The 13,677-nt window shown below is 35.8% G+C and overlaps 1 protein-coding gene across 11 annotated transcripts in view; it reads left to right on the forward strand.

Annotated features, from left to right (window-relative positions):
- The window catches only part of AGBL3 (AGBL carboxypeptidase 3), a 176,378-nt gene that overhangs the window by 116,488 nt on the left and 46,213 nt on the right, over positions 1–13,677 (forward strand). For 3 of the 11 annotated variants that reach the window (XM_007504356.3, XM_056799719.1, XM_007504358.3), the window contains exon 18: positions 2,862–2,973. The exons of 6 other annotated variants lie outside the window; for them this stretch is intronic. In XM_007504356.3, the coding sequence (XP_007504418.1) occupies positions 2,862–2,973 (112 nt within the window). Of the gene's footprint in view, positions 1–2,861; positions 3,050–13,677 lie in introns of all 11 variants that reach the window. 2 more of the 11 variants (XM_056799720.1, XM_007504357.3) reach the window with 1 other exon arrangement.

A 13,677-nucleotide genomic window follows, 5' to 3' on the forward strand; every position in this document is an offset into this window, starting at 1 on the left:
ATAACAAAAACCTCTGACAAAGTTCTAATCACTCAAATTTATAAGGAACTAGATCAATTGTACAAAAAAATCAAGCCATTCCCCAGTTGATAAATGGGCAAAGGAAATGAATAGGCAATTTTCAGATAAAGAAATCAAAACTATTAATAAGCATATGAAAAAATGTTCTAAATCTCATAATCAGAGAGACACAAATCAAAACAACTCTGAAGTATCACTTCACACCTAGAAGATTCACTAACATGACAGCAAAGGAAAGTAATGAATGCTAGAGGGGATGTGGCAAAATTGGGACATCAATGCATTACTGGTGGAGTCATGAAATGATCCAACCATTCTGGGAGGCAATTTGGAAATATGCCCAAAGAGCACTAAAAGACTGTCTGCACTTTGATCCAGCCATAGCACTGCTGGGTTTGTACCCCAAAGAGATAATAAGGAAAAAGACTTGTACAAGAATATTCATAGCTGCACTCTTTGTGGTGGCCAAAAATTGGAAAATGAGGGGATGCCCATCAATTGGGGAATGGCTGAACAAATTGTGGTATTTGTTGGTGATGGAATACTATTGTGCTAAAAGGAATAATAAAGTAGAGGAATTCCATGGAGACTGGAACAACCTCCAGGAAGTGATGCAGAGCGAAAGGAGCAGAACCAGGAGAACACTGTACACAGAGACTGATACACTGTGGTACAATCAAATGTAATGGACTGCTCCATTAGTGGCAGTGCAGTGATCCTGAAAAACTCGGAGGGATCTACGAGAAGGAACACCATCCACATTCAGAGGAAAAACTGTGGGAGGAGGAACACAGAAGAAAAAACAACCGCTTGATTACATGGGTCAAGGGGGAGATGATTGAGGATGTAGACTCTAAATGAAAATCCTAAGACAAACACCAACAACATGGAAATAGGTTTTGATCAAGGACACATGTAATACCCAATAAAATTGCATGTTGGCTGCAGGAAGGGTGGGGGGAGATGAGGGAGGGAAATAATATAATTCTTGTAACCAAGAAATAATGTTCTAAATTGACTAAATAAATTTACTGAAAAAAAAAAGAATAGTGAACTGAAAAAAAAAACGTTGATAAGCTTTTAAGCCCAACAAAAATATTGTTGCCTTGTGTGATAGACTCATTGCCAGAATGTTAGCCACCAGGAGATGAATTGTTTGAGAAACAATAACTTATAAAAACCATCACTAAGAAGAGGGGGAGTGCATTGTATCAGTAAAGAAAATGCCATTGTCAATGAAAGTGTTGATTGAGGTGACAGATCTTTAGGTCTCTTTAAAACAGAACATTAGAAAATGTAGGATTTGATAGGAATGAGAACCAGAGATAGACTCTGGGATACCATCCATATAGAAGTGATAGCTGATATCAGAAAATGGGTAGGATTATCATTATTATTAGATGCTTTTTGAAATTGAGGCTACAGTGGAAAATCAAATGAAAGGTTTTTAAAGATCTACTTCACGTTATGTCATGAATCCAGAAATTCTTATTTCAATGCATTTTATTGCTTATGTAATATTTACATAATTACATCATAATATTATATAATAATTAAATATTTAATATGATAATAAATTATCTTTACATCAGAGTAAAAGATCCCTTAAAATGCTTTGGTCCTCATATCCAGAAGTCTTGTCCTTTCCCATTCTACACTAATTCAGCTCTTTACAATTCAGCTTGGAAACTTTTTTAATACTAGAATTACCCATCATAAACTACATTCCTATCCTCATTTCAGTATGCTTATTTAATGTATTGTGTATAAATTTTAGGCAGATGTCACAACTCAATACTGAATATCAATATTGGGTCTATAACATATTAGATCTGATCTCTCTGTATGTATTGAAAAAATATAAGCTTGTCCATCTTAGCATTCTACTACAAAGTTCTTTGAAAATCAGAGACATATTTGCGGACTATTTACCAAAACTTTGTTCCAAAAGCCTACTGTAAAATGTTCTTGTCTGCTGCTATCATAATTTATAAAATATATGAATATCATGGTATGGTACCTAAAAGTGTATTATGTACTCTAAAAGCTAATCTTTGTGTGAAGATAAAATCTTTGTTCATCTTATGTTTGCATATCACAATAAAGTCAAATAGGTTAAATTTAGTCCTATCAATTACTTTGGAAATAATTGGTTGAATCCAATGAACTATCTCATTAATATCTAGTTCATGGAGTCTTCTCTACTTCAATATGATGGATATTTAAAAAAACAAACTTTTTTTAACAAAGTAGGTATTGGTTTGAAAAAATAATCCTTTGTATATCTTATTATGGTAAAGATATACCTATATATATATATATATAAATCAGTTTTGTTTTAAAATTGAATTGAGCAAAAATTCTTATTTCAAAAAAGCAAGACTTTTTAAAGAACAAAATTCAATCCTAAAAAAACTGAACCAATTTTTTCCCCAAAACTAGTTTGTGTAAGCCGATTCTTAGGAAACAATGTCAACCTAAAGTTAGAACCTCTTAAAAAACATTAGCCAATAGCAATTGTTACCTACCTGCTGTATCATTGATAATTACCAATGACCTGACATTTTAATTACTCTAACTTTTGCCCAACTCCAAAATCATTTCATAATAACATATAACAACCCCCAGAATATATACTGCTTCAATTTTTTTAAGAATTAAAAATACTTAAAAGAGTGACTATCAAGCCTAAATATAAGCTTTGGGTTTCAAAAATTTTTTTCTCCTTAAATGATCATATGAAACAATAAGACTATTTTATTGGAAACAGTACTTTATTTTTTGTTTATACCTCCCTTCCCTTTTTATTTCTATTTTCCCCATTCTTTTCCATGATAAAGATGTAGGGGAATGTATTGATCAGACGAAGACTGTCTTCTTCTTCTCTTACCGCTCTGCACGCGGCCTGAGGGCATTCATCCCAAAAGTGGTGAATTTGAATAACGTTCGGAAGTATGCTTTTTGCCTCATTCCCCCTTTTGGTCAGAATCTGGGAACCTTTGCCTCAAAATTCAAACTCTGCAAACTAGTAGGTGTCTTTCCTGTTGCTGTCCTTCTGGGGTGGGGGGAGTCGGGAAAGGCCTTCCCCAAAAAATCTCCATTGCAAAGAAATATGGAATTTTGAAACTATCCATATGCTTCAGGGGACAAATAGCAGAGGATTGGGGTGGTTAGGATATCTAACCAAAGCCCTTACATCTCCCTGTCTTGGTCCTCCCAAGAATTTTGAGGGCAAGAACATGAATATTAGTTCTCATCAGGATTGCAGTAAGTAGCAGGGGGAAGTTTCTGCAGTTGTCAGAAGGATTCACAACCTTCATACTCCCATCTAGTCTCCATCCTTTAGTAAAGACCCTTATTATTCTAAGACATGACAGCTGCCAACCAGTCAACAAGAGGATATAGCTGAGACCACAGCCATTTGTTCTAATCGCTTTGCGACCTTAAATTAATATATATCAGTCTTTTAAAGTGATTCCCTTGTCACATAAGAAAAGCAATAACAGAATGTTTCCCCCATAAATCTAGGATACACATTCCCACTGACACACATACCATCACTGGAAGAAGTGGACATATCTAGGGAATGTGCATGAAGAGGCATCCACGTGAGATAAATGTGCGAACATGGTACACACACACATGAGCAACAGTGTACCCAAAGGACATGCATAAGGGATGTCCACATTGGGAACATTTGTGACTAGAGTGTATCTAGAGACGGGTCCATAGGGAGCACATGAGACCAGGACTATATCAGAAGGGCTTCCTTTGCCTCCAATGACACAGGGAGGACAAAGATTTCCACCCCCCCCCCATCAGCTCCCACTGGATCAGGATATATACTCTCTGCGTGGTGGTGCTCCCTTTTTATCATGGTTGCTATCAGGTACTGCCACTTTTGGACATGTTACAAAACTCCTTGCTGTTTTTAGTTTGTAGGCTTCAGCCAAAGCAGAACTCAGATGAGATATTTTCTCTACCCATAAGAGGATCGTGAGTTCTGTGTCTTTCACATACCCAGTCATCAGACTAGGAAAGATACTCAGCTGCTTTTTCTCCATTAGAAGATGAATCTTATCAGAATCTTATCAAACCTTGAAGTTTGTATACTCAGCTTTTCTCTCCAGAAGGAATGTATTTGCTTCTAGGGGATCAAATTCTTTTTTAAACATACAACCAACCAGATAAGTTGTTGTTATTTCATATTTAGGGTACTAACAGTCAAATTAAAGTTTATTAACTGGTTAAAAGTAGCATGAATTCTAGCAACTTCTGACCCCTTTTCTATCCCACTGGCACCATATTATACAATAAAACTTCACTATTTCAACAAGTAACTACAAATAAAAAATGGGAAATAGGCAACAGAAATTATCCTCCTAGGGCACCACCATCCTTATATCTACACTGATTATAGTCATTTTAACCAGAAGTTTAGCCAATGTAAATTAACTTATAATGAAAAGATTAAATGAGCTGAAAAGACCTTTTATTCAATGAACCTCTGATATACTCAGCAAACATAAATAGATTACCAAAGACAATACTGCATTAAAATATAAACTCATTTGTAAAGTCTTACAAAGGAAGGTAAATGATTATGAGCAGTATTGTCTCTAAAAGTAGAGAGAAACACTTGAAGGTAAGACCAATTTGAAGAAAACTTGGAAAGATACTCAACTAAGTAAAGTGACCCTAAGAGCATTCAAGAATGGAAATAGGAGGACTTCAAGTAGAAGAAAACAGAAAAATATTTGCACAAATCATTTTAGCAAACTTTTCTCAATCAGAATTAATGAAACCACAACCTTTGGATTTCAACATCAAATTCCAGGTTGTTCTTATAGAGGAGATAGAAGTGATACTAAAGAGAACAAAGGGGGGGGGAGATGACTGGATTTCTCTTTGTAACCTAGAATTATATGTAAATAGAAGATATCCATATTGGAGGTGAAACAATTGTGAGGGCATTGAGAGCATTGAGATATGTGTGAGATATCTGAAGGAGGGAAATATGCCAAATACATGTGGGGGAGGGAAGTCTCAGACTTTATAAATCACAATGAGAAGGCGAATAAGAGAATATCAATAACTACAAGCCTGTATGATTAGTCTCTCATTAGATGAGTAGTGTTATTATCAGATGTAATAGTATGACTACTCATAGAAAAAAATTTATAAGATAAATTTATAAACTTATAAATTTATAAGTCAAGTATCCTCTAAGAAGAAATGAGGAAGGACAGACACTGATGAGTGTTATCTTCATTGTTGGAAAGAATTCCTGAACCAATGAGATGAAAGATCTTTTTCAAATAAGTAATGCAATTTTACTAGGTATAAGGTGGTCCTACTCCAATGACTCCATATGCCAAACATGGGACCTTAGGTTCTCAAAGGCTATGTTAAAATTAAGAACACAATTATTGGCAAGTTCTACCATGCTGGAAAAGCTTCAAGAATGATCCTGGTAACAGATGACCTGCTTTCTGAAGACCAGCCTAAGGATAAAGAGGTCCATCAGCAGTTGGCTCAGTCATCCCTTGGTGATGAATCCTTTATTTGTGGGAAATGATTAAAAAAGAAATTAAAACCTAAAGGCCCATTTTAATTTGGTGATTCTATGAAAATGCTAATTTTTAAGAGTTTTCTTAAATCAGGGCTAATATTTTGACTGAGGCTGCCAAATTCATTGTTTTTTCTTAGTTCTTATCCTTCTTAATGTTCTGTAGTTTTTGATCCTGCTGACCATGTCCTCCTACTAAACACTCACCTCTCTTGGCTTCTATGACACTGCTATTTTCTGGCCCTTCTACCTCTTCAACTAGCCTTTCTCAGTCTACTTTGCTGGATTAGCATCTGTCTTCTACCCCTTGGTGTATTTCTCAAAGCCATCCCTTTGTCACCATTATTTGGCAATTTATTCCCCTTTGAAATTCATTTCATGCATCTACATTACTCTGTTAAGATCATTGTTATATTTATCTATGAAATTGACTTTATCTTTAACATCCAAGAAATAATTCATTACAAATGTTGGAGTCATTCCTAAATCAGCTGATTTTGCACAATCAGACCACTAACTTCCTGCAACAAGCATCAAAAAGTAATAAGAAGAAAAAAGAAATTAAAGTGAAAGAAAATGTACAGCCTGACCTATTGCTACCCCCCAAAATGGCAAATACATAAAGTATTTCACAACCAATTATAACAATTTTGAAGCAATTGTCAATTGCTATAACAAAATGAACAAATGAGCCTAGAAATTGTTTTAGTTATTAGCAAAAGCAACTTGCCAAACAGATAGAATGTCAGCCATAGGCAATACCAGTTTAAAATATAAACTGAATTTTAAATATTACCAAAAAAGATTGAAAAAAATTATCAAACTTTCAACTCATAAAAGAATGGAAAACAAGAGGAAAAATATTTTTTAAAGCTTTTTGAGAGTTTCATTTAAGTGAAATCATCCCAAATGTGTTTGAAGATAAACCTGGAAAGAAGATAACAACCAGATGAAATAGAGAAAATATCTTCAACGATGTTTCTATTAAGGACACTGAAACCACTCTATTTGGATTCAAGTAGCAAAGTCCTACATGTAGTTAGAGAGGAGACAGAAATAGCACTGAACAGAGCGAAAATGGGGAAATGTGTTGAATTATATAAAGTATTTAAAAAAGTATCACCTCTTATCAAATTACTCTATTGAAAGATGAAGAGAACACAAGATTGCAATGTGCTAATTACTGGATTTTGTTCTTTTCACTATAAGAATCCTTGATTCACTAGAGCCAAACATCACCTTAAGGACTGCCTTCCAAAATGGCATTGCCCATGTACATGTTAAAATTATATAAGACTTCTTGAAACATATAGCAAGAGATATAACCTTGCTTGGTCAGAGGCTTATAGATTTAGAATTGGAAAAGACTTCAACAGCAATAAATCTAACCTCTAGAAGAAAAGAATCTCCTGTATAACATACTCAACAAAATTCTCCAACTCCCTTCTTTTATAGTTGAAAAATATAACCTACCCAAAGTCACAAAGGTGGCAAGTATCAGAGCCAAATGTTAAATCCCGGTCCTTTGAATTCAAATATAGCATATTTTTCTCTATACCATCCTGTCTCATGTGATGAAATATTAGGTGAAGCATAAAAGCAAGGATACATGCATGCTCTGCAAAGGTATTCACTATTGTTATGGAAAACTCCATTCCAGACTCCAATTCAAAGATTAACTCTTGGATGGTAAGGTCCTCCAGATGCTCCTATTGGTTGGTCACATTGTGATGATTGTATTAAATGCCATAATATTATAGATAAGATCCATATTCACTCACAAGGTTATGTCCTATTTATCCACAAATGGAAAAAAAAAGTGAATGAAGAAGGCTTATTTATTGTTCAGCCTATGTATGATTTGCAATTGAATAAGCAATTCATCTCTCTTGATCTGGTTACATGATGCCCCTTGCTCTCTATTTCCATACTTGTAAATGAGATGGTAAGACTAGAGGGACATCACTGGGACCTTTCTACCTCTTTCTTTGATTTTAAGATCTTTTTTTTCCAACCTATTAGTTTCAATAATTGTTTTTTTAAAGCCTTTCCATAATTTCTTTCTATTTTCTGCTCTACTTGTTATTCCATATAAATGCTATTTTTCTAATTCTGTGGAATAATTGATATCTAGACTGGTACTGCATGAAACCTATAAATGGTTATTATTATTTTCTTTTTTTTAAGTTTTTTTTTATTTTAAACATTATTTTATTTGGTCATTTCCAAACATTATTCACTGGAAACAAAGATCATTTTCTTTTCCTCCCCGCCACCCCTCCCACCACCTTTCCCTCTCCCATAGCCGACGCACGATTTCACTGGTTATCACATGTGTTCTTGACTCGAACCCATTTCCCTGTTGTTGATATTTGCATTAGAGTGTTCATTTAGAGTCTTTCCTCAGTCATATCCCCTCAACCCCTGTAGTCAAGCAGTTGCTTTTCATTGGTGTTTTTACTCCCACAGTTTATCCTCTGCTTGTGGATAGTATTTTTTAGATCCCTGAAGATTGTTCAGGGACACTGCATTGCCACTAACGGAGAAGTCCATTACGTAATGTTCGATTGTGCCACAATGTATCAGTCTCTGTGTACAATGTTTTCCTGGTTCTGCTCCTTTCGCTCTGCATCACTTCCTGGAGGTTGTTCCAGTCTCCATGGAATTCCTCTACTTTATTATTCCTTTGAGCACAATAGTATTCCATCACCAACATATACCACAATTTGTTCAGCCATTCCCCAATTGATGGGCATCCCCTCATTTTCCAATTTTTGGCCACCACAAAGAGTGCAGCTATGAATATTCTTGTACAAGTCTTTTTCCTTATTATCTCTTTGGGGTACAAACCCAGCAGTGCTATAGCTGGATCAAAGGGCAGACAGTCTTTTATCACCCTTTGGGCATACTTCCAAATTGCCCTCCAGAATGGCTGGATCAATTCACAACTCCACCAGCAATGAATTAATGTCCCTACTTTGCTGCATCCCCTCCAACTTTCATTACTTTCCTTTGCTATCATGTTAGCCAATCTGCTAGGTGTGAGGTGATACCTCAGAGTTGTTTTGATTTGCATCTCTCTGATTATAAGGGATGTAGAGCACTTTTTCATGTGCTTATTAATAGTTTTGATTTCTTTGGCTGCGAACTGCCTGTTCATGTCCCTTGCCCATTTATCAATTGGAGAATGGCTTGATTTTTTGTACAATTGATTTAGTTCTTTGCAATTTTGAGTAATTAAACCTTTGTCAGAGGTCTTTATGAAGATTGTTTCCCAATTTGTTGCTATCCTTCTGATTTTGATTACATTGGTTTTGTTTGTACAAAAACTTTTTAATTTGATGTAATCCAGATTATTTATTTTGCATTTTGTAACTCTTTCTAATTCTTGCTTGATTTTGAAGTCTTTCCCTTCCCAAAGGTCTGACATGTATGCTATTCTGTGTTCGCCTAATTTTCTTATAGTTTCCTTCTTTACGTTCAAGTCATTCACCCATTTTGAATTTATCTTGGTGTAGGGTGTGATATAAACCTAATCTTTCCCACACTGTCCTCCAATTTTCCCAGCAGTTTTTATGAAATAGTGGATTTTTGTCCCCAAAGCTGGGATCTTTGGGTTTGTCATATACTGTCTTGCTGAGGTCACTTGCCCCCAGTCTACTCCACCAATCCTCCTTTCTGTCTCTTAGCCAGTACCAAATTGTTTTGATGACTGCTGCTTTATAATATAGTTTGAGATCTGGGACTGCAAGACCCCCTTCCTTTGTATTTTTTTTTCATTATTTCCCTGGATATCCTTGATCTTTTGTTCTTCCAAATGAACTTTGTTATGGTTTTTTCTAAATCAGTAAAAAATATTTTTGGAAGTTCCATGGGTATGGCACTAAATAGATAGATGAGTTTGGGTAGGAATTATTTTCTTTACTGTGTTGGCTTGACCTAATCATGTACATTGAATATTGCTTTCCAGTTTTTCCATTCAAATTATTTTATGTAGGGTATCTCAACAATCTTCGTATGTTTTTAAGCCTTAATAGCTTAAACAACTCTGATAGCTTAAAACTGCACCAAGACTTTTGGGATACCCTGTATTTAATATTTCATGGTTCTTGTGTTTCTTGGTAAGTTAATACCTAAGTTTTTTTTAATATATTTTGTTGTTATTGTAGTTCTCTTTCTACAAATTCAAGGTTCTATTAACACTAGGTAGAAAGTTGATTATTTTGTGAATTATTTTATAACCTATTTAAATGAATATATGCATTATCTCATTTAATTCTTATTCTATTTCTTTGGTTTTCTAAGCATCCTATATCCAGGAAATGAAATATTTAGCCTCTTTGCCTATTATTATATCTTTAATTTCTTTTTTCTTATCTTCTTGCCTACTAAGGTTCTATTCATCTACTTCTTTCTTATTTGTTTTTTGTTTAAATTTATCTAAGAGGGGAAAATTGGGTCCCCCACTATTATTTTTTGTTATCTATTTCCAGCTATCTAATTTAATTTTTCCTTTAAAAATATGGAGACTATAACTCTTGATGTATACAGATCCAATATTGATAATGCTTCATAATCATAGTAATCTCCCCCAACATAATATAGTTACCCTGTTCATTTTTTCCAATTATATCCATGTTAGCCCCATAGTGATCATGACTACTACCCCTACCACCTCTGGATCAGTTGAGAGATAGCATATTCTGCTCCAACCCCTCACCTTCATTCTATGTGTGTCTCTCATTTTCAATAGGTTACTTGTAAACAACAAATTGTCAGGACCTATTTTTTTATCCTTTCTGCTATCTATTTTCTGCCCATGGGTGAATTCATTCCAATTATACTCAAGTCCATAGTTATTAGCTATGCATTTCCATCTACTCTGTTGCTCCTCACTGTTTCTCCCCCTCTTCCTATCTTTGTGTTGTATACCTCCTCAGATTGCCCCAGTCAGGGTCCAGCCCCACTTGCGACTCCAGGGTTCCCGACAGGTGAAGAATGATCAGTCAAAATAAATAACATAAAATAAATAACAAACGGAAGACAGCTTAATCATTATGGCCATCCAAGCTGTTCCGACATTCCCAGGCTTGGGATTTATTTTATTTCCATATTCTTGGCATACAGATACACAAAATCAAAGAGAAATCATTGGAAAAGTAATACATTAACTTTTAACAAATCACTTGATTAACATTCTATATTTTTGTATTGTGATTACAGACAGAATAAAGGTTGCACACAAGATAAATGATTTCATCACAGGTGGCTTACTAGGAAGTTTGAGTTACTGATTTGTGTAATTGAGTCACTGAGGCATATTAAAGCTTAGTGTACCTGTACTGTACCTGTACCTATTGTATGGGCCTCTGTGGTTGATTTGTGTGCTGGCTTCATGAGAAAGTTTTGGGCTTGGCCAGTAGCTGCAGTTTTGCTGGGAATTATGTACCTAAGTAAAAGTTAACCCACGATAGTCTTTTGGGAGGGATTGGGTTTGAGGGTCTGACCTTTTGGTGATGTTTTGGGGAATAAGGGTACATGTGTTTTGCTCTTGCATTATTTCTTTTGAGACTAGGGGGAATAATAATCATGTCAATTCATAGGTAAGGGGCATTGATGAAAGATGTCATGTAAAAGGGGGTTGGGTGGGCAATCACATCTCACCAAGGACCACTCTGTGGTCTCCCCAGCTACCACACATGACTCTGTCAAGGCTTCATGGACTGATGGCCCCCAGCATCAGATGTCTTGTTCCCTTTGACCAATACCTCTCCAATTTGCACCCCTTTCCAAAAGTCCTGCCTTATCCTTTCCCCTTGCCTGCCTAGTTCCAGATTGGTCTACCTTTCTAAAGGTCCCTTCCTTCCTTGTTTTTTAATTCTTATTCTCTCTACCTTTCCAAAAATCCTTTCCTTAACCCCCAACTATGCTCTCCTATTTCCTGATATGAATTTGATTCTAAAAATCCATCACCTTGGAATACTATTGTGCTCAAAGGAATAATGAACTAGAGGAATTCCATGTGAACTGGAATGACCCCCAGGACTTGGTACAGAGTGAAAGGAGCGGAACCAGAACATTATATACAGAGACTGATACACTTGGGTACAATCAAATGTAATGGACTTCTCCATTAGTAGCAATGCAATAATCCAGAACAATTCGGAGGGATTTATGAGAAAGAACACTGTCTACATTCAGAGGAAAAACTGTGGGAATAGAAACACAGAAGAAAAACAACTGCTTAATCCCATGGGTCAATGGAGATATGATCGGGGCTGTAGACTCTAAATGATCACCCTAGCACAAACATCAACAACATGGAAATAGGCTTTCATCAAGGACACATGTAAAACCCAGTGGAATTGTGCATTGGCTATGGGAAGGGGTGGGGAGAAGGGAGCTAACACTATTCCACTGTTCATTATCCCATTTAGTTCTTTCCGAGTTTTTTTGTTTTTTGTTTTTTTAATTTTTAAACATTATTTTATTTGGTCGTTTTCATACATTATTCACTGGAAACAAAGATCATTTTCTTTTCCTCCCCTCCTCCCCCACCTTTCCCTCTCCCATAGCCAATGCATGATTCCACTGGTTATCACATGTGTTCTTGACTCGAACCCATTTCCCTGTTGTTGATATTTGCATTAGAGTGTTCATTTAGAGTCTCTCCTCAGTCTTATCTCCTCCAACCCTGTAGTCAAGCAGTTGCTTTTCATCGGTGTTTTTACTCCCACAGTTTATCCTCTGCTTATGGGTAGTATTTTTTAGATCCCTGAAGATTGTTCAGGGACATTGCATTGATACTAATGGAGAAGTCAATCACCTTCGATTGTACCACAGTGTATCAGTCTCTGTGTACAGTGTTTTCCTGGTTCTGCTCCTTTCGCTCTGCATCACTTCCTGGAGGTTGTTCCAGTCTCCATGGAATTCCTCCACTTTATTATTCCTTTGAGCACAATAGTATTCCATCACCAACATATACCGCAATTTGTTCAGCCATTCCCCAATTGAAGGGCATCCCCTCATTTTCCAATTTTTGGCCACCACAAAGACCGCAGCTATGAATATTTTTGTACAAGTCTTTTTGTCCATTATCTCTTTGGGGTACAGACCCAGCAGTGCTATGGCTGGATCAAAGGGCAGACAGTCTTTTATCGCCCTTTGGGCATAGTTCCAAATTGCCCTCCAGAATGGTTGGATCAGTTCACAACTCCACCAGCAATGAATTAATGTCCCCACTTTACCACATCCCCTCCAGCATTCATTACTTTCCATAGCTGTCATGTTAGCCAATCTGCTAGGTGTGAGGTGATACCTCAGAGTTGTTTTGATTTGCATCTCTCTGATTATAAGGGATGTAGAGCACTTTTTCATGTGCTTATTAATAGTTTTGATTTCTTTGGCTGAGAACTGCCTGTTCATGTCCCTTGCCCATTTATCAATTGGAGAATGGCTTGATTTTTTGTACAATTGATTTAGTTCTTTATAAATTTGAGTAATTAAACCTTTGTCAGAGGTCTTTATGAAGATTGTTTCCCAATTAGTTGCTACCCTTCTGATTTTGGTTACATTGGTTTTGTTTGTACAAAAACTTTTTAATTTGATGTAATCCAGATTATTTATTTTGCATTTTGTAACTCTTTCTAATTCTTGCTTGGTTTTGAAGTATTTCCCTTCCCAAAGGTCTGACATCCGAGTTTTTTTTTTTAATTAGCCTACTTATCATTTCTTATGGCACAGTAAAATTCCATCACAATCATATACCACAATTTTTTAGCCATTCCCCAATTAATGGCTATCTCCTCGATTTCCAGTTCTTTGCTACCACAAAGAGAACTACTATAAATATTTTGGAACATATAGGTTCTTTTCCTTTGTCCATGACCTCCTTGAGAAAGAGACCCAGAAAGGTCTAAGGGTATACATGGCTTTATAACTAATTCTCTGGTTGTAATTCCAAATTGCTTTCCAAAATGGTTGGAGCTGTTTACAACTATACCAACAGTATTAGTGTTCTCATCTTTGTACATCATCATGATTTATTGAAATAGAATGTCCATGCTTTTTTCTTGGCTATGACTTTC

This window comes from Monodelphis domestica, chromosome 5, assembly GCF_027887165.1.
Source record: "Monodelphis domestica isolate mMonDom1 chromosome 5, mMonDom1.pri, whole genome shotgun sequence".
In the NCBI taxonomy this organism is placed as follows: Eukaryota; Metazoa; Chordata; class Mammalia; order Didelphimorphia; family Didelphidae; genus Monodelphis; species Monodelphis domestica.